At 38.9% G+C, this 24734-nt stretch overlaps 1 protein-coding gene and 1 long non-coding RNA gene across 2 annotated transcripts in view; one reads left to right on the forward strand and one right to left on the reverse strand.

The window, feature by feature from the left end:
* ANTXR1 (ANTXR cell adhesion molecule 1) overlaps positions 1-24734 on the reverse strand; it is a 245349-nt gene that overhangs the window by 139447 nt on the left and 81168 nt on the right. Inside the window, exon 10 of the mRNA XM_060168937.1 lies at positions 14419-14517. Coding sequence (XP_060024920.1) covers positions 14419-14517 — 99 coding nt within the window. The remainder of the gene's footprint in view (positions 1-14418; positions 14518-24734) is intronic.
* LOC132531242 (uncharacterized) lies at positions 16843-18697 on the forward strand. The gene is made up of 3 exons (XR_009544055.1): positions 16843-17102; positions 18262-18311; positions 18483-18697. It is a non-coding gene; the product is annotated as an uncharacterized LOC132531242 (long non-coding RNA).

Here is a 24734-nt window from a genome sequence, read left to right on the forward strand (position 1 = left end):
AGTTTAAAAAAAGAATAGGGCTTCCCTGGTGGCGCAGTGGTTGAGAATCTGCCTGCTAATGCAGGGGACACGGGTTCGAGCCCTGGTCTGGGAGGATCCCACATGCCGCGGAGCAACTAGGCCTGTGAGCCACAACTACTGAGCCTGCGCGTCTGGAGCCTGTGCTCCGCAACAAGAGAGGCCGCCATAGTGAGAGGCCCGCGCACCGCGGTGAAGAGTGGCCCCCGCTTGCCACAACTAGAGAAAGCCCTCGCACAGAAACGAAGACGCAACACAGCAAAAATAAATAAATTAATTAATAAACTCCTACCCCCAACATTTTCTTTAAGAAAAAAAAAAAAGAATAAGAAGAATGAAAATCCTTGGTAATCCTAACTTCCAGTGATAAACATTGTTAGTGCTATTTCAGAATTTTTTCTATGCATATTATTTTTCACATGATTGGAATCATACTACGCATAATGCTGTGGTATTTGGCATCATCTCTATCCAAAGTTAATAGGGACAGATTTAGGTATTGCAAGAAAACCGAATGAAGATAATGGGGCTCGGGGCTCTTGCAAAATATTTCCTCCTCTCAATAAATCTAGACCAAAAAATTCTTGACTGTTGACATTTACAAAACTTACAAATTATCTTCTAAGCAAAGCATCAACTTTTAAAGCACTTGTGAGCTTGAGGTAAGAAAAGCGGTGCCCTTGAGACAGCTGTAATTTGCTAAGAAGAAATATATTTTTTAAAGCTTTGTTTTCACTTGGTTGAAGACAATTCAGGATTCATGCACAAGGTATGTGTCTCCTGACATACGAAGTCTTTCAGCTATGCACAGTTAGGTTTGGAAGGGTTTACCTTTGGAATTGGGATTGAGTGGCAAGTCTACTAAAATGGCTAAAGCCTTCCACAGGATCATGGCCATGAACTATGGCAAACGCTGACCATTCTTAAAGAACACAGACCTATACAGAATCTTAGAGAAGCGGTGGGAAGGAGACCCCAGGCACACACTTGAGTAACAGTGGACGCCACTAAGTTGCTGTGGTATGCAGATTAGGAGACACCTAATCTTCCTTTCCCTCGGCAACACCCAACATTTCCTCTAAGTGAATGTTGAGCAAATATTTAAAGAATGTCAGTTTGAAGGGGGCATAGGTTATTAGCCTGCCTGGGGCTCCCACGAGTCTGGCCCATCTCTATGTTAACCACTCTTTCTTCCACCATCCTACCGTAGTGACAGAGGAGCAGTATGGCATGAGGAAAGACATCATCACAAAAGTCCGGTCATCTGGTGCAGAATAGAGGGGGTGCCAACTTCCTCTATCAGGACAACAGGGCTGGGATAACAGCAGTTTCAGGGAAGTCCACAAGCAAATCTCCCCTCCAACAAATGCTTCAAAGAAGACCACTGTATGCCAGAGTCCACAGGCAGCTCACAATTTCATTTGGAAGCAACTGCACACTTGGTAGAACAGGGGCAAAGTCAAGTTTGACTGTCTTACCAGGCACTGCTGCAGTTAACTTTGGACTGTGTCAACTTGCCCTTGGAAGAAGCTCTTTTGCCCCTGAATGAAAATCTTTACCAGTTAGATACTTCTGGTGGCAACTTGTCTTTTATCCCCACCCCATCCCAGATTCCTGGGGGTTTTATCTGACCAAGCAAAAGTGCAGTAAATTTCCACTTATCTATATTTTTGTCTGGGTCTGAAAGATAGAAACATGGACTAACACAGTCTTGGCAGGAGCCACTTCAGAAGCAACTGGGTGAGACCCAAACTCCCTCTGAAAGCAGGGGCAAAAGGGAAACATGGGCAGATACATGAAAAGCCTGTGAAGTTTAAGAAAGAAGGACCATTTGGGGAACCAGAAGAGGTGGCTTCCCTGTGATCACACAGTCAGCTGCATATACTGACTTTCTAAAGCCTGGGCTCTTTGTTCCCTGGTCCAGGGCTTTTTTTCTTGAACCAGAGTTTAAGTCTTGACTCTCTAACATGCTCTGTGGCCTTGGGCAAATAGCTAAATCTCTCTGAGCTGAGGTTTCCTGTCTATACTATGAGGGGGAGCAGTGAAAATCAGGGCCTCCAAATCGGCACACATCAGAGTGACGTGGGCCTTCGGAATCAGGGGACCCAGGGACCCGTGGGGATCTGTGTTTAGGAAGCAATGTAGAGAAGTGGGCAAAAGCCTCTGGAGTAGACTGCCTGGGGTCCAAACTGCTTCCGCCTCTGGCCATCTGGGTGACCTTGGGCACTTCATTTCTGAGTTTCAGTTCCCTTGTCAGCAGAATGGGGATACAAATAACTCCTCCCTCCCTGGACTGCCGTGAGGATGAAATGAACTAGTTCAGGAACAGAACGGGGTAGGTGCTCAGCAATCAGTGGCTGCTATGACTTGGATGAAGCTCCTGGGGGATTCTGATTAAGAATCATGAGACGAGATGCTCCTTTAGATCTCTTCATTCTGAGCTGCACAAAGTGACATCCTATCATCTTCATAAGACATCAACCCCCTACGAATGCATCCAAGTTGCACTAAGTACCTTTTTCACCCATAGATGCAACACTCTAACCAGCAAGAAAGGAAACAATAGGCTTTTGTTTGGGAAGTTTGTGTTCTCCTTCCCTCTGCCCTCCTCCCCATCTGCCACCATAGGTGCACTTCAATGATCTCCTTAAGGGGCCCACAGCCCCCGAGGACCAGATGTTTTCTAAGATAAAGTATAGTTTCTGGATAACTGGACAGATTTTTAAAAACAAACACAATGGAAATCCTACATTCGAGTGAGCATTGTCTCTCATCCCCTTGGGAAGCGAGCCCCTCTTTGGAACTGTTAGAGCTGCTTTCATGACTAATGTTCAGTTTGAAAAAGATATCTTCAAAGGGGGCAACGTTTTATGCTTTGAGAGTGAACCAAAAGTAAACCAGAGCCATGCCTTGTGAATAAGACTGAAGATCAAGCTGAGAAACAAAATTTTGCATCAAAAAAGAAATGTGCCTATAAAACCAGGAAACTGATTTGTCACATGGCCTTTCAATTGAATTTTAGTAAGTTTGTTAAAAATCAGTTTCCTTTGTTTATAGTCGTACCTCATAATTTTCCATGCAACACCAGGATAGTCTAGCATGTTTTTCATTATTGTATTAGGAAAAACATTCATTTCTTATTTACTGTTCGTTAAAATGGATCATCTGTCAGCTCCTAACCCAGCGTCTCCTTTTTAGCATTCTAATCTCTCTACAAGTGGATTTCCAATTGAAAGTGGATCTTTTCTTGGCACGATACCCCGAATACTGGAGTAGGAAAAAGTGCATCCAGAATAAATAAAGTTTGTGTGAAGATTTCCAAGATATTTTCTTGGCCAGGAGTGAGTTCAGCCTGGTGACTGGAGAACCAACCAAATGCTAAACTTAAGATGCGTGCTTGGCCTAAATAATTAACAAGAATTTTAAAGTTAAAATTTAAATAATGGTCGTGGTTTTTTTTTTTTTCTTATGACGGAAGGGACATATGATCATAGAAAACCTAGAAAACTTAGATGAACAGAAAGAAGAAAGTAAAAACAAATAGTGGTCTCATTCAGAGGTAACTACTGTTAAAATCTGGTTGTGTGTCTTTCACGTTTCTCTCTCTCTCTGCATATAAATGTATGTGTCTAAAACAGGAATAGCATCAAGGCACTGTTTTGTAACTTATTTTTAACATGTGAAGCAGTATCGTTAACATCTTTCCCACATGAGTAATTATTCATCTTTCCCCCAGTATTAATTATTTAAGGGTAAAGTATAATTTATATAACAAATTAACTACCGTTAAACATTTATGTTACCATTTAAATGTTTCCATTTGTTTACTTTCTTTCCTTCCTCTCCCTCCCTCCCTTCCTTTCTTGCTTCCATCCCAAATTCCTTCCTTCCTCCCTCCTCCCCCCCTCCTCTCTGTCTCCTTTTTTCTTTTTGCCATCATAAGCAATATTATGATGAACATCTTGTAGCTGAGTCTTTGTTAACATTCTCAATCATTTCCTTTTGATGAAGTTGAAATTGAAATTCTGGGTCAAAAAATGTATAAAAGCAGTTGATTCATTTTAAGAATGGCCTTCCTGGGGAGTTCCCTGGTGGGCTAGTGGTTAGGATTTCAGGCTTTCACTGCCGGCGGCGGCGGAGGGGTTGGGCGGTTTGGGTTCAATCCCTGGTTGGGGAACCACGCAGCCAAAAAAAAAAAAAAAAAATTCCAAAAGATTCAATGGTCTCTCTCACCAATGATGAATGAAAACACTTCTTACTCTATATCTTTGCCCATATTGGGAATTGTATTTTTTGTTAATCTTTGCCAGTTTGATAGATTATTTTAATTTGTGTTTCCTTGATTACTTGAGCATTTCCTTGAGCATTTCCCACATGCTTATTTGCCATTATTTTTCTTGTAAATTTCCTTTTCATATCTTTTACCCATGGATGTGCTCACATTTTCTACTGATTTTAAGAGCTGTCTACATATTAAAGTTATTGATCCTTTGTTTGTTCTATGTCTTACAAATAATTTAGCATGTTTTCTGTTTCCCTTTAGATTTTTTGGAGGGGGGGAGGTTTAAAGAATTAAAAAATATGTACTCAAACCATTCAAATCTTCCTTCATGGTATCTTCTTTCAGTTATGCTTAAAAAGTCTTTCCCCACTGGAAAATTATGTAAATATTTATTTTTGTTTCCTTCTAAAACTTCTATAGTTTCATGTTCACGTTTAAATTTTTCATCTGGAATTTGTTTAGATGTAAGGTGTGAAATTAAAAATTGAACTGAATCAGTTTTCTAAGAGGCTAGCCAGTTGTCTCAATACCATTTTTGAATAATCCACTCTTTTCCCACCGATAAGAAAGGTCATTTTATTTTATACTAAATTCACAGAAGTGCTTGGTTCTTTTTATGGACTTCGCTTTTCCTGTTCTGTTTGGTTTGCCTTTTGTGGCACCAGTCATACACTGTTTAAATTACTGCAGCTTTTTTATACATCTTAAAATCGGCTAGGGCAAGTTTCCACATTTTTCTTGGCTATTCTTAAATGTTTATTCTTCCATGTATGCACTTTAGAATTATTTTGTTAACTTCAAAAGTCCCATTGGACTTTTCATTGGGATTGTAGCAAAAGTAAATATTAATTTGAAGACAACCGGTATCTTTGCAATCCTCAATTGCCGTTCCATTGAATAATAGTGATAATGATAATAATAAATTAATATTAGCAGCCAACATTGATCGACTGCTTACTGCATGCCTGGCCCTGTTCTGAGCTCTAATTCTCACACTGAAACATCATTAACAGTCCACCGCAGAGGTGCTCTCATTGCCATACTCATTTTACAGATAGAGAAATTGAGGCTTGGAGATGTTAAATCCTGTAACTTGCCATGGTCACAAAGCTTTCAGACAGAAACAGGGTTCTTTTCCTGGGTGGTTCCAGTGTACGTTCCATGCCATGAGTCTATACTGCCTCTGTATTGGCTTACATTTTCTTCATTTCCCTCACAGAGTTGTGTAGTTTTCTTCCTATATGTCTCTACAAATCTCGTTAAATTAGTTCTTACCAGATTTTATATGTTGCTGCTGTATTTTTTCTGTGATGTTTGGTCATTGCTAGATCCTGGCAAAGCTATTGATTATTATAAGGGAGCTATTTATTTTGAAATCATCCAGTTTAATAACCTTCTTATTAGTGTAGTAGTCTGTTGATTCTCTTTTAGTTTTGCAGGACGACACAACCATCATTTTAAAGTAATAACGTTTGGCTCCCGTTTCCTGTACTTATATCTCTCATTAGTTTTCTTGCATTACTGTAATACCCATAGCACTGTCTAATACAGTAGTCACTATCTATAGATGGCTATTGACATTCAAGTTAATTAAAATTAAATGAATTAAAAAATTCAGTTCCTCAACTGCACTAGTCACTCTTCAAGTCCCCAATAAGCCACATGTGGCTACCATATTGGCTACATTTTAGAACATTTTCATTATCACAGAAAGTTCTGTTGGACAGCACTGCTAAAAGTTCCAGATTAACGTTAAATAATAATGGTGAAACGAGTTGTCCTGCTTTTTTCTTCCTAACTGTAAAGTTAATATCTCTATTTAGTGATTTACCATAAAATGATGTTGAGTTTTGAATTTAAATATCTGTGTGTATTTTTTTATTATGTTAAAGAAGTCTTAACCTACTCCTAGTTTTCTAAAAGTATATATTTTAAAAATTTGGAATGGATAATGAACTTTAATGTCTTCTTGGCATCAAAAAATTTTGCTACGTGAGAGGCAAATTCCCCCTCATTCTTTAAAATTATCTTACTTATCCTGGTCCTTTTAAAATACATTGCTGGATTTTGTTTACCAATATTTTATTTATGTTTGTCATCAAAGAAATTGATTTCAAATATTTTCTACTACTAGTGTCTTGTCCAGTTTTTTTAAAAAATCAAGATTATATAATTTTCATAAAATGAATTAAAACCCTTTTTCTCTATTTCTTTTCTCTGGAAGAGTATGTATCAGATGTGAGTCATCTGTCCCTTAAAGTCTGGTAAAACTTAGATGAAAAAAATCTGGGTCTGGTGCTTTAGTTGAGGGGTACGATTTTCTCAGCTCTCTCTTCCAGTTCATGCATTTCATCTTCATCTGTGTCTAATCACATTCCTTAGTCTATCCATTAAGTTGTATTTCAGTGAATAAACTTCTTCAGCTCTAAAATTTACACTAGGTTCTCTGAAAATGTGCCTTTGTTGAATGTTCTTCCCCTTTGGTCTTTTTGATTTCTTCACACACTTTATTTCATTTTTTAATTGAAATTAGTTGATGTACAATATTATGTTTCAGGTGTACTACACAGTAATTTGACATTTTCATACACTATGAAATGAGCACCGTGATAAATCTAGTATCCATCTGTCCCCACACAAAGTCATTACAATATTATTAATCATATTCCTTCTGCTGTATATTAAATCCCTGTGGCTTATTTATTTTATAACTGGAGGTTTGTATTTCTTAACTCCCTTCACTTATTTCACCCCCCACCCCCCAACCTCCCTCCTCTCTGGCAACCACCCATTCTTTTCTCTGCATCTAGAAATCAGTTTTCATTTTGTTTTGGTTGTTTGTTGCTTCTACATCTTGGCTATTGTAAATAATGCTGTAATGACCATTGGCATGCATATATCTTTTCAAATTAATGTTTTCTTCAGGTAAATACTCAGAAGTGAAATTGCTAGATCATATAGCAGTTCTATTTTTAAGTTTCTGAGGAACCTCCATACTGTCTTCCACAGTGGCTACACCAATTTACATTCCCACCAACATTGTACAAGGGTCCCCTTTTCTCCACATCCTTGCCAGCACTTTATCTTTTGATGATAGCCATTCTGACAGGTGTGAGGTAGTAACTCCTTGTGGTTTTGATTTGCTTTCCTCTGATGATTAGTGATGTTCAGCATCTTTTCATGTGCCTGTTGGCCGTCTGTATGTCTTGTTTGGAAATATGTCTATTTAGATTCTCTGCCCATTTTTCAATTGGGCTGTTTATTGTTTTTGATGCTGAGTTGTATGAGCTCTTCATATATTTTGAATATTAATCCCTTATCAGATATATAGTTTACAAATATCTTCTCCCATTCAGTAGGTGGCCTTTCCTTTTGCTGATAGTTTCCTTTGCTGTGTAAGAGCTTTTAAGTTGGTGTATTTGTTTATTTTTGCTTTTGTTTCCCTTGTGTGATGAGACAGATCCAAAAAATTATTGCTAAGACAGATGTCAAAGAGAGTACTGCCTATGTTTCCTTCTAGTTTTATGGTTTCAGACCTTACATTTAAGACTTTAACCCATTTTTGAGTTTACTTTTGCATATAGTATAAGAAAGTAGTCCACATTGATTCTATTGCATACAGTAGTACAGTTTTCCAAATACCACTTATCGAAGAGGCTGTCTTTTCTCATTGTATATTCTTGCTTGCTTTGTTGTAGATTAATTGACCATATAAGCATGGATTTATTTCTAGGCTCTCTATTCTGTTCCATTGATCTATGTGTTTGTTTTCATGGCAGTACCATATTGTTTTGATTACAGTAACTTTGTAGTATAGCTTGAAATCAAGGAGTGTGACAACTCTAGCTTTGTTCTTCTTTCTCAAGATTGCTTTGGCTATTTGGGGTCTTTTGGGTTTCCATACAAATTTTAGAGTTATTTGTTCTAGTTCTGTGATAAATGCCACTGGCATTTTGATGGGGATTGCACTGAATCTGTAGATTGCCTTGGGTAGTATAGTCATTTTAACAATATTGATTCTTCCAATCCATAAGCACCAAATATCTTTCCATTTGTTTTGTCATCTTGAATTTATTTCATCAATCTCTTACAGCTTTCAGAATACAAATCTTTTTCCTCTTTGATCAGATTTATTCCTAGGTATTTCATTCTTTTTGATACAACTGTAAATGTGATTGTTTTCTTAATTTCTCTTTCTGATAGTTAATAATTAGTATTTAGAAATGCAACATATTTTGGTATATTACTTTTGTATACTGAACTCATTTCAGTTCAAATGGTTTTTGGTAGTGTCTCTAGAATTTTCTATGTATGGAACCATATCATGTGCAAACAGTGACAGTTTTACTTCTTCCTTTCCAATTTGGATTCCTTTTATTTCTTTTTCTTTTTTGAGTGTTGTGGCTATGACTTCCAATTCCATGTTGAATAAAAGTGGCAAGAGTGGGATCCTTGTCTTGTTCCTGATCTTACAGGAAATGCTTTCAGCTTTTCATCATTGATTACGATGTTGCCTATGGGTTTGTCATACATGGCCTTTATTATGCTGAGGTATGTTCCTTCTATGCCCATTTTCTGGAGAGTTTTTACCATAAAAGTATGTTGGGTTTTGTCAAAAGCTTTTTCTGAATCTATTGAAATTATCATATGGTTTTTATTCTTCAGTTTGTTAATGTGGTGTATTATGTTGATTGATTTGTGGATACAGAACCATCCTTGTGTTCCTGGGATAAATCGTACTTGATCATGGTGTATGATCCTTTTAACGTATTGTTCAATTCAGTTTGCTAATATTTTGTTGAGGATTTTTGCATTTATGTTCATCAGTGATATTGACCTGTAATTATTTTTTGTGGTATCTTTGTCTGGTTTTGTTATTAGAGTGATGTTGGCTTTGTAGAATGAGTTTAGGAGAATTCCTCTTCATTTTTTTTTTTTTTTTGGAACAGTTTGAGAAAGATAGATGTTAACTCTTCTTTGAAGTTTGGTAGAATTTCCCTGTGAAATTGTCTGGTCCTAGACTTTCATTTGTTGAAAGTTTTTTAAAGTAACGATTGAATTTCATTACTGGTCATTATTAGCCTGTTCATATTTTCTATTTCTTCCTGATTCAGTCTTGGGAGATTGCACATTTCTAGGAATTTATCCATTTCTTCTAGGTTGTCCATTTTATTGTCATATAATTGTTTGTATTGGGTGGGCCAAAAGGTTTGTTTGATTATTTCCGTAAGATGTCTCTAGTAGCACTTAGTTGTCTTTAACTTCATTCAAAACAGTTTTGTTAGATTGTATGTGATGGCAGTCATAGCTGCGTGCATTTAAAAAAAGACTATCAAAATTGGTGAATTTTTGTGTAGCCATTTGAATATTGAAGATGGAAGAAAAAAAGCAACATTTTGGGCATATTATGCTTTATTATTTCAAGAAAGGTAAAAACGCAACTGAAACACAAAAAAAGATTTGTGCAGCATATGGAGAAGGTGCTGTGACTGATCGAATGTGTCAAAAGTGGTTTGCGAAGTCTCATGCTGGGGATTTCTCACTGGACGATGCTCCACAGTCGGGTAGACCAGTTGAAGTTGATAGTGATCAAATTGAAACAATAATTGAGAACAATCAATGTTATATTACGTGGGAGATAGCTGACATACTCAAAATACCCAGATCAAGTGTTGAAAATCATTTGCATCAGCTTGGTTATTTATGTTAATCACTTTGGTGTTTGTGTCCCACATAAGTTAAGTGGAGAGAAACCTTCTTGACCATATTTCCTCATGCGATTCTCTATTGAAACGTAATTAAAACATTCCATTTTAAAAACAAATTGTGATGGGTGTTGAAAAGTGGATACTGTACAACAATGTGGAATGGAAGAGATCGTGGGGCAAGTGAAATAAACCACCACCAACCACACCAAAGGCTGGTCTTCATCCAAAAAAGGTGATGTTGTGCATATGGTGGCATTGGAAAGGAGTCCTCTATTATGAGCTCCTTCCAGAAAACCAAATGATTAATTCCAACAAGCACTGCTCTCAGTTAGACCAACTGAAAGTGGCACTCAATGAAAAGTGTCCAGAATTAGTCAAAAGAAAACGCACTATCTTCCATCAGGATAACACAGGACTGCATGTTTCTTTGATGACCAGGCAAAAACTGTTACAGGTTGGCTGGGAAGTTCTGATTCATCTGCCGTATTCACCAGACATTGCACCTTCAGATTTCCATTTATTTCAGTCTTTAAAAAATTCTCTTAATAGAAAAAATTTCAATTCCCTGGAAGACTGTAAAAGGCAACGGGACCAGTTCTTTGCTTAAAAAGATAAAAAGTTTTGGGAAGATGGAATTATGAAGTTGCCTGAAAAATGGCAGAAGGTAGTGGAACAAAATGGTGAATAAAGTTGTTCAATAAAATTCTTGGTGAAAATGAAAAATGTGTCTTTTATTTTTTCTTAGAAAAACCGAAGACACTTTTTGGCCAACCCAGTGGTAATCTCTTATGATCCTTTGTTTTTCTCTGGTGTCGGTTGTAACTTCTCTTTCATTTCTGATTTTATTTATTTGGATCCTCTTTCTTTTTTTCTTGATGAGTTTGGCTAAAGGTTTATCAATTTTGTCAATCTTCTCAAAGAAACAGCTCTTAGTTTCATTGATCTTTTCTACTGTTTTTTAATTCTCTGTTTCATTTACACTCTGATCTTTATTTATTTTTCCTTCTAGTAACTTTGGGTTTTGTTTGTTCTTATTTTTCTAGTCCCTTTAGGTGTAAGGTGTTGACTGTTTATTTGACTTGTTTTCTTGTTTTTAGACACTTTAAATGTGTTTATTTTACATCCTCTTTCAACTTGCTCTTTAGTCTTCTTGCTTGCTCTCCGTTTTCTTTCATCTCTTATCGTATGATTTATCATTTGGTGCAGTGAGCCCATCTTCAGAGGGGGTTATGGCTTCAGGAGTGGCATAGGTTGGACTGGATGTATACTGCCTCTGCCAGGGCCACAGGGATCTGGATGGCCACGGACATATTTTGGAGTTAGTTTCCTGACTTGGTGCTTCTGTATTATGCGGCTGGTAAAGCATCTTACCTTTATTCCCCTGCCTGCTTCCTTGAATCACTGAGCAGCTTTCCCTGTCCCCATTCAATGTCTAGTACAGCCCTCGGAGCCTGATTTCTACAGGGGGCTCTGCTTTTGCCTGCTTGTCTTGCTGGTGCCCTGTGTCTACATCAGTAGCAAGATCACAGCCTGAAGACCCCTCAGGCCCAGAGCGCCCAGAGCTTTGCTTCCTGCTTAGATTTTGTATTCCCTTTTTGTCTCCTGTGCCTGGGGGTTTCCTCCTCATTCCCTTGAGCAAGGCCACATGTCACAACTTTTAAAATCATATTTTATGCAGAATTTTGGATCTATTATATTGACCAGAAACAAGTCCAGAAATTGTTTTAGATTCCTAAGTGGTTGATTTGTTTACTTTCTTTTTAAGCAAAGGCAAGGAAAGCAGGAGAGACATAGGTATTAACCTATGCTTTTAATTTTCTGGTTATATTTATCATCTAAGAATATATTTAAACAACTTCAACATTTTGGTATTAATATGTTGGTGTTTTATTTGTGTCTTAGTGCAATAATGTTAAAGGGTGTTCATAGTTTTTTCAATTTGTTATTTATTTATTTTTTGCGGTACGCGGGTCTCTCACTGTTGTGGCCTCTCCCGTTGCAGAGCACAGGCTCTGGACGCGGAGGCTCAGCGGCCATGGCTCACGGGCCCAGCCGCTCCGCGGCATGTGGGATCTTCCCAGACTGGGGCACAAACCTGCATCCCCTGCATCGGCAGGCAGACTCTCAACAACTGTGCCACCAGGGAAGACCTCAATTTGTTATTTTTTATTTAACTGTTTTTCTTTATATAATCTGCTACAAATAATACTTTATTTGTTGAAGACTCCAAGGCTTATATCGTAACAGCCATAGCTTCATTATCCGGCCTGCAATGAGTCTTATTATGGTTGATAAGGGCACTTCTATTCTCTTTTTTTGTTATAAAATGTAATGCAGTATTTAGGAAAAAATCTTGAAAGAGGAAATATATACTATAAAAATTAAAACAGATAATTTAAAACTTGGATGTAGAAGTGGGAAAGGAGAATGGGAAAAGTAAAAGAATCTAAATTTATTTTATTTTATGGGGACAACTCAATGAGATACTTACATTCATATGGTTGGTAGAAAAATGTAGAATTGAATATGTTGCATTTTAAAATTTATTTATCTTTTCTGTCCTCCACAGTTTCTTGTTCATATTATTTACTGAATGTAAAAGAACAGATGAATTAATAAATGAATGACAATTTTTTTCAAATTCCAATATTTTCCCCTTAGCTAGAATATTTTTAAAAACTGTTTGAGTTCAGGAGTGTTACTTGCAGCATATAATGTGGTTGAGTCACTGCCTTTCTTTTCTCCAAACTGTCAGCACTTGTGCTGGGGGCACAATTAGGTTTGTGGTTTAAGCTAAATCCCTACCCCAAAGGCCTTCATTCCTTTTTGATTATGAATCAGGTGGAGAGCCCGTGCGGGTGTTTGCAAGTTTGTATTAGGAAAGGAAGAGAAGCTAGTTTCCCAAGAAATAAAATTGCATGGAGAAGCTGGAAAATATGCATTCAATATGTCACTCTACGAATCCATCGTAAATTTGCATTTTTTTGTTATCTTCATATAGCATCTCTGCGTAACCTTTCACGGAATGGCAACGCTACACCCCATGTCCATTCATGTTCAGAGAGGGGTTGGGTCCAAAGCCTTGCTTGTCTGAGAAGCCTTCTTTGGAAGGTGTTGGCGTCTTTTGAGTTTAACCCTCAGGAGTTTCTGATCTTAGATTTAAGATTCTGGTTAAGGAGAGAGGGAAGGCGGACTTGGATGACATCACAAATTAAAGGGGAAAAAAAGGAAGGACTCTAGAGGGTGCACGTCCAACTTTCACACTGTGACTTCTTGGGGATACTTCAAGATGTTTTCAAATAGCATGGACTTTTTGGATACGTGAGGGCATTTCCGAGTATCAAGAAAAAATAACTGTTTCAAATCTTTGGAATTATTCCAAATTCAGGAATCCCAGATGTTTGTAAAGATGCCATTGCATACCTCTGTTTAAATATTGAAGTGGGTTTCAAGATGCTATAGAGGGGAAAAGGCATACCCTTCAATTCTTCCGTTTTAAAAACAGTATAGTACCTATTCCGTAACGCTATCAGGAGGACCAAACTAGCGTGAATGGTTAGTCAATAAGCTTGAGTATCCCTTCCTTCCTCTTTGCTCTTTCTACCTCCCAGGGCAATTGTGGCAAAAAGATGTGTGGTATTTAAAATGTCATAGCACTACAGAAAATACAGTATGTTATTACTGTTTATCGCTGCAGATACTGAACCAATAATTATCTGTGTGATGAATGCCAGATGTAAATAATAACCGGGGCTCCTGGCATTTGTCTTTCCATCATCTGTCTCCCCATCTTTCCTGGACAGCAATCTGAATCACACACGTCTTTAAATTAAGAACTTGCCTGCTACAAATGTCTTGCGAAAGTGCCAATGTTATGACAAGTCATTTTTTTCCCATGAAATGCACTTAGTTTTACTTCCATATGCCTGTATTTCAGGTCAGGTATTCACCCTGATGAGAACTTTTTGGCGACTCCAAAGCAAGAATCATCCAGATTGAACAAACTTCCAGAATCTACACATGCAAGTCGCACAGTTTGGCTTTTAGTTTACTCAGAATTAATACATTCAGACCATTTATTTTTCCCTCTTGTGCTTGAGAGTCCCGAATACCTTGTTAAGGAACATCAAGCTTTGTAAGCCCTAAGCAGCCAGGGCGTGCACTGACGGCTGAGAGTTTTGAACTTGGTACAAATGCTGGTGGACTGGAAAACAAGTGCCTGCCGCCTCTCCTGATGGGAGCAAGGGCGCCGCAGTGGCTAGCTATGCCCTCGCTGGTGGCCTTTCTAGCAGGGAAGACCCTTCTCTGTAGTTTCCTGTGTGTGGCCTCACTAGAAGATGGAGCTGGGGAGCCCTTCCCCGAAGCAGGCGAAGCAGGTGGTAGAAACCCCCAAACTCCACGAGAACTTACTGAGCGTCACTGACTCGTTGATCTTGAAGCTGCAGAGGACCCTGTCCACGTTGCGGGCGTGTCGGAAGCCGTTACCTCTGACAACTACTTGAAATGATTCTGAAACAAAGAATAATGACACGACACCTTCATGGACTGCACACCGTGAACCTTAAGTTTCCCATCTGCCCCGGTTTAGGGAATCTGTTAACTATTTCACCAGGCTTAAAATATTAAAAAAATCAGTTCAGGCTGGGAAACAGAAGCATACGTGTGGGAGCCTTTTGCCACCTATTCACCACCTTCTCACTAGTTGTTCACCAGGATGGCACAGAACTTCTTTCTTTGAATTTCCACCTTGCCTTTGCCTTTACTCTTCCTCCTAGCTGGAATGCCTCCCCCACCCCCCACCTGTGTCCTGCAAACCTTACCCATCTCTCAAGTCCTGGCAGTTTTAAAACCTGTGATCTCTGCCACCAGAAGGCCACGGGGGAGGGACTCTCCACTTCGTCAATCCTCTTGTGTCTCTTTTACATATTGGATGCCGAGGAAAGGATTTATTTAGGACTACAGGTGCCTACTGTTTTTGAAAACCACTACCTGTGGGCATTCACAGTCTGTCCTGAATAGTGTAGCATGTGATTTTGTACTGTCTGGTGTTGTTCTTTTGTCTTTTCTTCCACGACTAGAAAACATTCCTTTACGCTTAGAAATTGATACAGCTTCAGGTCTCCTGTCTCTGCAGGGCACACAGTAGGAGCACCTAGTGTTACGCAGGAATAATTGTACTCAGCAGGGGATCGAAATCTTGCTTAGGGGTCAGCAAGCATTGCCCGTTTGAACTGACATTGGCCCTTAGTGCACTTAGAACTCTCTTCTCTCAAAGTAGAGGAGATAATATATCTCTGCGGGTCTCTAGCCCTGCATGTTGGCATAATTCATGTTGAGTTAACACGTTAATAAAATATTGTTAAAGCAAAAATAATGATCCTCTATACTAGTCTTACTAAGAGAAAAAAACCAGCTAATTAATTCATTAAATGTTTAGGAATATTTGCTTAAGTTTGATGGTAACTAATAGCCAATACTCCATTTTCTTTGATCTTTGTCATCTTTTTGTGTGTAAAAATTGGGGCTTGGGGTAATGCTGTGTGGCATATAAAAAAGAAAAAGACTAAAAGTTAGAGGTTAAAACGCAGTATTGGTGAAAGTGGATCTGGAAGTGTAAATTGTTATCCAGATGGAGATTTTCACTGGAGGATGAATGGAATTAAAAGACTAGCATATGGAACTCTTCCAAACTTTAATAAACGTCATGAATCTACGTCACCTTCATTCTGGGGAAACTAATTTAGACATCATGTTTGCCAAGAGAATAATAACCGATATCAATTGCTCCCTCTTCGTGTGCCAGGCCCTGTGCGAAGCGTTGTATATGTCTGATGTCACTTAAACCTCACCACAGGGAGGTACAAATGAGAAAACCGAGCGTGGTGAGGTTAAGTAACTTGTCCAAGATCACATGGCTGGTAGCTGTCAGAATCAGAACCGGAATCCAGGTCTGGCGAGTATCAAATGCCTTAGGACTCAGTCATCATGTTCTTTACTGTTATGCTAAAATGTCTTGTGACATATGACTCATTTAGAGATTGACATTGTGATCTTTTAAAAAGCTTCTTTTATTTTTACTTTAGACAGGCTTGTCCATTTTGCAGAAAAATGGAGCTGGCCCAGCTGGGAAGCAGGAAGGAAACCAAAACCGAAGTAAAAGAAGCCGGAGGCACTAAGTGTGCCACGAGGAGAAACAAGTTAGAACAGAATGCGGTTTAGCGGTATCAACGACCTTCCCTGTAAGGAAATGGAGATTTCTGACGTTGTAAATGACCTGCCCAAGATCATGCAATCTGTAACTGGTAAGCAGCAAAACTGGGACTTGTACCCACCAGCATTCACTGCCGTAGTTTTGAACTATATTAAGGTTCAGAACTTAACGATGGTTTTTCAGGACCATAGTCCTATGAGTATTAAGGATTTAGATAGGCATGTCGATGCATATATACGGTTGCTAAGTTTAGGAGGGTGGACTAGATGGTTTTCTTTAGATGTCTGCCTGGCACGTGACTGATGACACAACTGGCTCAACAAGCATTCTATTCGGTGTCAAGCATTGTGGAAGAATCTTATTGCACCTTGGTTACTCAATTTAGCCTATAGATACCCATTTCTGGTTTTAGTCTGAACGCTAGACATCCAGAAGTCTGCCATTGGATGCTTTTGCTGCTTGCAAATGTTTTCTGCCTCGCTGCTCTGCCTACTTCTCTTGTCTCCTCAAAGATCAGTGGAAGGAGAGAAGATTCTGGAAGCGCAGGCCATGTGCCAACTCTCTTCTCTAACACCGTGTCCTAGCATAACCCGTTCCGCTGCTGAGTCCTCAGTGAAAGAGGATGCCGGCATGGCTGCTTGGCCAGCCCTCAGGGTGTTAGGGAGGAAGACAGCAGAAACCCAGGGACAGCCATGGTGGGGACGGAGCAATCTAACCCCCGAGGCGCGGGGAGCAGATGAAGGAAAGGATGCTCTGGGAGGCACACCAGAGCAGAGGCGAGCTCCCACCAGTTTCTATGTGAGGATGCACATTTGGCCTCCAGAAGCGCCTGAGTATCTGCCCCGGCAGCCCGACTGGAATGTCAGCCCTTCACACGTAGAAGGTATGTAACAAAACCCTGTCAAGTGAATCTGTCAGCAAGAGAGAGCCAGGACACACCAGAACCAGGACATACTGATTTAATTCAGTTTGTTCACAAAGCCCTGAACCTGTCTCTCACCATACGTACATCTAAGTGTTTTTAGGCAGCGTGCACGTTGGTTTACAGCTCCTACAAGGAGTGCCTAGGGACTGGAGGGCATTAGGGAGGAATTTCTGCTTGGAAATGATCTTTTACCTAATCTTTTAAGATACATATTCTTTAAGTTATCTTTAAGGTATATGTTTATTATGATTCTTTTGTCACTTTACTCTCAATTATAATTTAAGCTTCCTGATGGGAGAGGCCATCATATCTATTTCTTTAGAATCTTTGGCCGTGCCTCACCCAGGGCTGAGTCAGTCTCAGTGTAAGCTCGTTTCACGAACAAATAAATGACATCTTGGTATAGAAAGGGAGAAAGGGGAGGAGAAGGTGGTCATTTATTCAGGTACCAGTCAGATCTAATCCTGTTTGTTTTCTGAGGCTTAATCAGGTCATTGAATGAAAAGATGCTCAGTGTCATTGGTTATTAGGAAAATGCAAATCAAAACCACTCCACACTCACTAGAATGACTATAATAAAATAGGTGGACAATAATAAGTGTTGGTGAAGAAATGAGAAGCCTCATACATTGCTGGTGGGAATGTAAATTGGTACAGCTGTTTTGTAAAATAGTTGGCAGTTCCTCAGAAAGTTAAACATAGAATTACCATATGACCCAGAAATCTCATCCTATACTCAAGAGAATTGAAAACATATGTCTACACAAAAACTTGTACATACATTACACAATAGCATCATTCACAATAGCCAAAAAAGTGGAAACAACCCAAGTATCCACCAAATGATGAATATGGTATTCACACAATGGAATATTATTTACCCATAAAAAGTCACAAGTTCTGACATGTGCTATGACATGGATGAATCTTGAAAACATTATGCCAAATGAAAGAAACCAGACATGAAAGTCCATCTATTGTATGATTTTATTCTATTTCATTTCCATGTGAATAGTGCAGATTAGCAAATCCAGAGAGACAGAAAATTGACTGGCCAGGGCTGGGGAGAGGAAGGAATGGGGAGTGACTGCTTAATGGGTACAGGGTTTCTTTTCAGGATAATGAACATATTCTGGAATTACACAGTGGCTATGGTTGTACAACTTTGTGAGTATATTAGACATTACTGAATTGTACTATTTGAAAGGGTGAATTTTAGGATATGTGAATTATAGCTCAATTTTAAAAAAGAAAAAACTTAAGGTCAATGAATAGTTTGATAAACTTACTCTGTTCCCTTTTTTTGCTTTTTTTTTTTTTGGAAATGTGAACACATAGTTTTGCGATGACCTCAATAAAGATCACCTATCAACCACTGTATCTGAAAATGAGACATCTGTATATTCACCATGTGCTCTGGTCACCTAAGACTTTTGTGTAAAATTAGTGATATTTCCATCTTGAGAGTTAGCTTCAATTTGCTCTCCTATTAAATGCTATTGTAACATGTAACATCTAAAATATAACATAGAGCTGGATGTGTATTAAGTGCTTTCTGATGCCTAAATTACTCTAAGGTTTTTATTTTATAGCTATTTACTTATAAGAATTTTAGTGAGGTATAACTGACATACAGTAAGTTGCATGTAAAGTGTATAATTTGATAAGTTTCGACATAGGTATACAATCATGGGGTGATACCACAATAAAGATGGTGAACACATCCACCACCCTCAGAAGTTTCCATGTGCCCCTTTGTAATCTCTTCCTCCTGCCCTGCCCCACACCATGCGACCACTGATCTGCTCTCTGTTGTTGTAGATTAGTTTGCACTCTCTAGAATTTTATGCAAATGGAATCATATAGTATTTTTTTTTTTGGTCTGGCTTTTTTTACTGAGCATAATTATTTTAAGATTCATCCATAATTATTTTGAGGTTTATACATAGTCTATTTCTTTTTTTTTTTTTTTTTTTTGCGGTACGCGGGCCTCTCACTGTTCTGGCCTCTCCCGTTGCGGAGCACAGGCTCCGGACGCGCAGGCTCAGCGGCCATGGCTCACGGGCCCAGCCGCTCCGCGGCATGTGGAATCCTCCCGGACCGGGGCACGAACCCGCGTCCTCTGCATCGGCAGGCGGACTCTCAACCACTGCGCCACCTGGGAAGCCCGTCTATTTCTTTTTATTGCTGACTATTATTCATTGTATGAAAACCACAGTTTTATCCATTCATGTGTTGATGAACATTTGAGTTGTTCACAGTCTCTGGCTCTTAAAAATAGAGCAGTTATAAACATTTATGTACAAGTCTGTGCCAGGACATAGATTTTATTTTTTTCCCCTTGGGTAAACACTTAGGAGTAGAACAGCTAGGTCATGTGGTTAGTGTATATTTAATGTTTTGAGAGATTGTCAGAACTGTTTTCCAAAGTGATTGTACCATTTTACATTTCCACCAACAATGTATGAAAGCCCCTCCTTCAAATAGAAATATCTTTTAATGAAAATGAAGACCAAGGAGAGGATTAAACAATTGATTCAGAAGAGGTGCCTATGGGCCAACATGAGCTCTCTGAAAAACAGTGAAAAGTGAAAGAAAGGAAACCACTTTTTGATGTTGCTTAAATGTGTCTGGTTTAAGCATCTAATTTCCAAATGGTAAACATGCCACCTACAAGTACCTTCCTTTGTGCTCACTTACCCAATTTTACTACGAACAATGGGAAACAACAGAGTAGGAATAATACAATTGCTTCTGAAATGACAATGCAAGGCGCTAATGATAATCTCCTTCCATTTCTGGAGGAAAAGAACTTTAAACGTAGAGCAGTTGGCAGGTTGCACACTTATTTCCAATTAGTTCCTTCCTGGAGTATTTGCTTACATAAAACACTGTGAGCTATTCAAGTCTGAGGCCAACACTGTGGGACCAGAGGAAAATTGTGCTTAGACAAGACGATGCATTTCCTAAAGAGGCGCTGAACTAGGCAGGGCCAATCTAACAATGGATCAATTTTCCTAATTACACAGAGGCTAATCTGCAAAAACATTTTATTAGGAACTTTAAAAAAGAGTCTGTATTAGAAGGGAAGCAGAATTATTTAAATGCAGGTAATGTCAAAGGTGCTATAAAGGCTCTCCACAGAGCAGGTGACTTCCTACATGTTTTAGAACAGGAACCGTAAATACAGTGGCATAAGCACCATGCTAAACGGCAACCGCATGCTTGACCTGGGTATTGGGATAATGGGGAGTGGTGGAGAGTATGGTGAACTGGAAAGAGTACATGCTTCTTTTAAAGGGAAGTTATTCAGTCTCTAATAATCATTATCCTGCAATAAGTACAGGCCCAATGTTACTAGATCTGATTTTTCAATACAAGACAAAAATCTGGATTTTTAGGTGCAATCAGCCTTTTAAATGTTAGCAATAATTTTTTTTTTTTAATTGCAGTGTGAGTCAAAAAGAACATATGTGCAGACCAGACAGGGCTTGTTGGCTGCCAGCTTATATCCTCTGGCAGTGGAGGAGTTTTGGGATGGCTCTCTCTCCAAATAGTTTCACTCATGACATTGATTGAAATTCTTTCTGATAGGGCAGAAGCTTACCTCCTCTTCGCATTAAGATTTCCTGTTAAAATGCAAAATAGTTCCAAGTATACTTTTTTCTTTAGCCATTAAACAAATAATCAGCCATTAATATCTTAGCTGAAGTTGAATTAAGTCTTTAGAAACTTAAAGTTATAAAGGAGACCCAAAAAGGGCTTCTCTGTATAGCACGTGGTTACAGATGGCCATTCTGCTGTTGCTCACGTAATTCTGGGGGTGGAAAGTTGAGAGCATCTACTCCATTGTTGGAAAGCTTTAGTTGTAAAAGTTGCGTGTGTTAAGCTAAAACCCGCCTCCTTGAATTCCTCCCCAATCTCTCCATGGTGGTCTCCTGAAGCTATTTGTAGTAAGCCTAATTATTCCTTTCTGCATGGGAATTCTCCAAATATCCTTGTGAGTGTCTCGATTCTTTGTCTAAATCTCTGTGGTCACTCTGGTCCTTCCTCATCCCACAAGCATCTCATTAGCACCTCTTTGAGCAGATCTCTGCTATAGTGCTTCACACGTGGTTTCGTAATTTGTCCGAACACATGACTATCTCCTAGAGCAGACTGTGAGTTTTATGGGGGGTTGGGACCAAGCACGCATGTTGGTACTCAAATCTTTTCATATTGCTTGGTACATAGTAGACATTAAGAAGTGATGGAAAGAAAGAAGGAAGGGAGGGAAGAAGGAAGGAAGGGAGGAAGGAAGGAAGCAAGGGAGGAAAGAATCAGTGACTGGAGTCTTGGAAGCTTGACTATCCTGTGTTCTCCTGTAAATGGACCTTGAGAGCTTGTTCGGAGGTTGTAGCAGGGGAGCACAGCTACTTGTACATCCTTGACTGAAGAATGGACCCTACTGAGGAAGGTCATCCTCTTCCACTGAGCATGCAGCTTCAGGAGGGATACACATGGGAGGGAGGAAGGGGCCACCTGCCTAGCCAACCAGATCGGCTGAATCAACCCTGGCTATCCATGGGGTGACAGATGTTGCAGCTGGGCTGCCCTCACATCCTGAATGAATTATTAATATGGTTTCCAGTTCCATCACCACTACTACTAGGAACATGCCTTTGTCAATGCCATTTTTAAAATATGGGACTTGGAACCATGGTCTGAACTTGGAATAGTGGAGCATGGTATTAGCTCTCTTGCCCTGGACACTGGATGGCTATTGATGCGCTCTAAGATTACATCAGCTTTTTTTTTGTCAGAGGCATTCTTGTTGGCTCTCAAGATATCTATGCTTCTCCTCGCTTTTTCTTTTTCTTTGCATGAACCGTTACTAAGTCAGGTTTCTCTAAACCTGCTTGTACGTGAAACTGACGATTTGCAAGTTCAGCATCTTATATTTGTCCCATTAAATTTCACCCTATTATTTGCAGCCCAACACAGAAAGATCTGTGTTGGATCTCAGTTTTACTGTCCACCCAGTGCATTATCTCACTGCCTGTCTCAGAGCTCTGTTTGCTGTCAGAACCATGGCTGTTGCTGAGTTGTTGGTGAGAGCCAGCTGAGATCCCTGTCTTGGGAGAATGCAGTCATCAGCATAGCGTGTCTTAAGTGGACAGGCCAGGGTGGGGCTCCACAGCAGGGGCTGCTCTGGGGGCCAGGGACGGGAAGTAATTCAGAGAGTGAGGGGAGGAAGCAGAGAGGAAAGGTTTTTGATGAAAGCAAGTTCTACCTTCTTCACAGATCTGTCCAGGGCTTAGTCTCAACATTTTTTTTTTACAAATATGAACAATGAACTTTACAAATATGAACAATATTTCCTTCTTCACATTCTCCTCCAGTACGTATTGAGTTAATGAATCATTTTGCAGCTACTCTGAACTCTACCAAGGCTTCCCCAATTTTCTTTCAGTAGAGAAACATACAGGCATGTTTTTCTCATCTAGGTGTGATATTATCAACATCACGATTCTCATATTGACCTTCAATCCTTATTAAAACGATACTGATGATAATAATGTCACCTTGCTTTGTTGTAACAGTTTATGCTTTTTAAAGCACTTTCACATAAATCCCTGGCCCTGGCTCCTTGCAGTGGCCTAATGAAAATCACACAGGGGGTATGCTTAGGTCTACTTGACAGGAGTTCACAGCCCTGGACAATGAAATGGCCTCCAATGCTTCATGAAAGCCATGCTTACTCCAGGGAATGATCAGTGACAGACCTTTAAGGGAATCCTTGGAAGAACTTTTGGTGTAAGGATATCTTGTGAAAGTTTTATTTTCTTCTTAGTAAACTTATTCTCTAATCTACATGTTTTAATCCTAATGATTCTAATTCAAGAGAGGTGGGAGCTTGCTTTTTCAAAACCTAGGCTAGGTCCCATCACTGTGTCTTGTATTAATTTTTTTATAAGAAATAAAGGAAATGGAAGGGATGGATTGGGAGTTTGGGGTTAGTGGATGCAAACTAGTATATGTAGAATGGATATAGAACAAGGTCCTACTGTATAGCACAGGGAACTATATTCAATATTGTGTGATAAACCATAATGGAAAAGAATCTAAAAAAGAATGTATATATGTAGTTATAACTGAATCAATTTTCTGTACAGCAGAAATTAACACAACATTGTAAATCAACTACATGTCAATTAGAAAAAAGAAATAAAATAAATAGAATTGGATAGTTTACTCCGATACAGGAAACTATTGTTTGTCCATAAAATATGGGATATTGCACATAAGCCAGAGATTTTTAAAATATTTAAAGAAAGATTCCTTGGATTGGATTTACCAGAGATTTGTCTATTTTATTGGTTCTACCAAAGAAACAGCTCCTGGGATAATTAAGCAGTGGAATTGTTTTAATTTGTTTAAGTTTATTAATGCTTTTAAATATTTTTTCTTATATTTTCCTTAGCTTTAAAAATATCTTTTATTTAATTATTTTTCTTTTCCATTACATAAGAAACATACTGAAAACTATGAATTTGCTAGGATCAGATCTTGTGGACCCTGGTATTTCTGTGCCGTATTCATTACGTTTATATATGTGGTCTTTTTATTGTCTTGAACACCTCAGTGGTAAGTAAAGGAGATTTTGGTTTACTAATCTTTGATTCAAGAATTATTTAAGAAGATACTCAATCCGAGTGATTGAAATTTGGTGGCCTTTTGGGGCCTTGTTCTGTCTTTGGCTATTTCTAATTCTGCTTCATTTAAAATAGTTCAAAGTTCTGATAACTTCTTGAGATTAGGCGAAAGTAGTTAATAAGGGTCGAATGAGCAAAAATCGGTACATTGTTTGTTTAAGGAATGTATGAACCAAGACATTCGGTCAACATTTATTGACCACCTATTAAGTACCACGGACTCTGTTAGGCAATGGGAAGTGGAGAGAAATAAGATTCCTTCTCTGTCCCCAAGAACCCTACAGGAGGGGAACTGATTATGCTAGTGAATTAACAGAAGCTGTATTCATTGTCTTTAGATGTTCTGCTTCAGTACAAGGTTGCAAAACATCCAGTAGGATTGCTAAACTGCAAGTCTGGGGTTTTTCTTCATGAATGAGATAACTGCACAATTAAGGAACTCCCCTGTTTTCTAACTGTTTTAAAGTAAAGGAGTTATAAAAATTGTGGAGACAGATTTACCTTGAAGCTAATGAACCCTAGTTAAGCCTCCTGGCACTGGGCTCATGTGGTCATATGCTTTTGTAAATTTGCAAAGGTAAGATTTTTCAATTCCTTTTCTTAAGAATGTTCTCCTGGACCTGTCTTTGTGGCAAGCACATTTGTTCCTGCCATCTGTGTTACCAGGTAGCAGTGTATTTAAAGGTCAATAGATAATCTTTGTTGATTGCTTTTCTTCAGGAAATTTACACGTCTCTGAATAGTCAGTCTCCAAGTACTGCTAACAACTTTAAATGCTTACATATATACTTAGTGTTTTGTTGTTGGCACATACTAGTCACTACATCTAACTCCTTGAAAAGTGTTTCAACTATTCTAAAATATAGCCAAGAAACTGGAATGGAATCCTCAAGGA

This window comes from Lagenorhynchus albirostris, chromosome 13 (assembly GCF_949774975.1).
Source record: "Lagenorhynchus albirostris chromosome 13, mLagAlb1.1, whole genome shotgun sequence".
NCBI lineage: Eukaryota > Metazoa > Chordata > Mammalia > Artiodactyla > Delphinidae > Lagenorhynchus > Lagenorhynchus albirostris.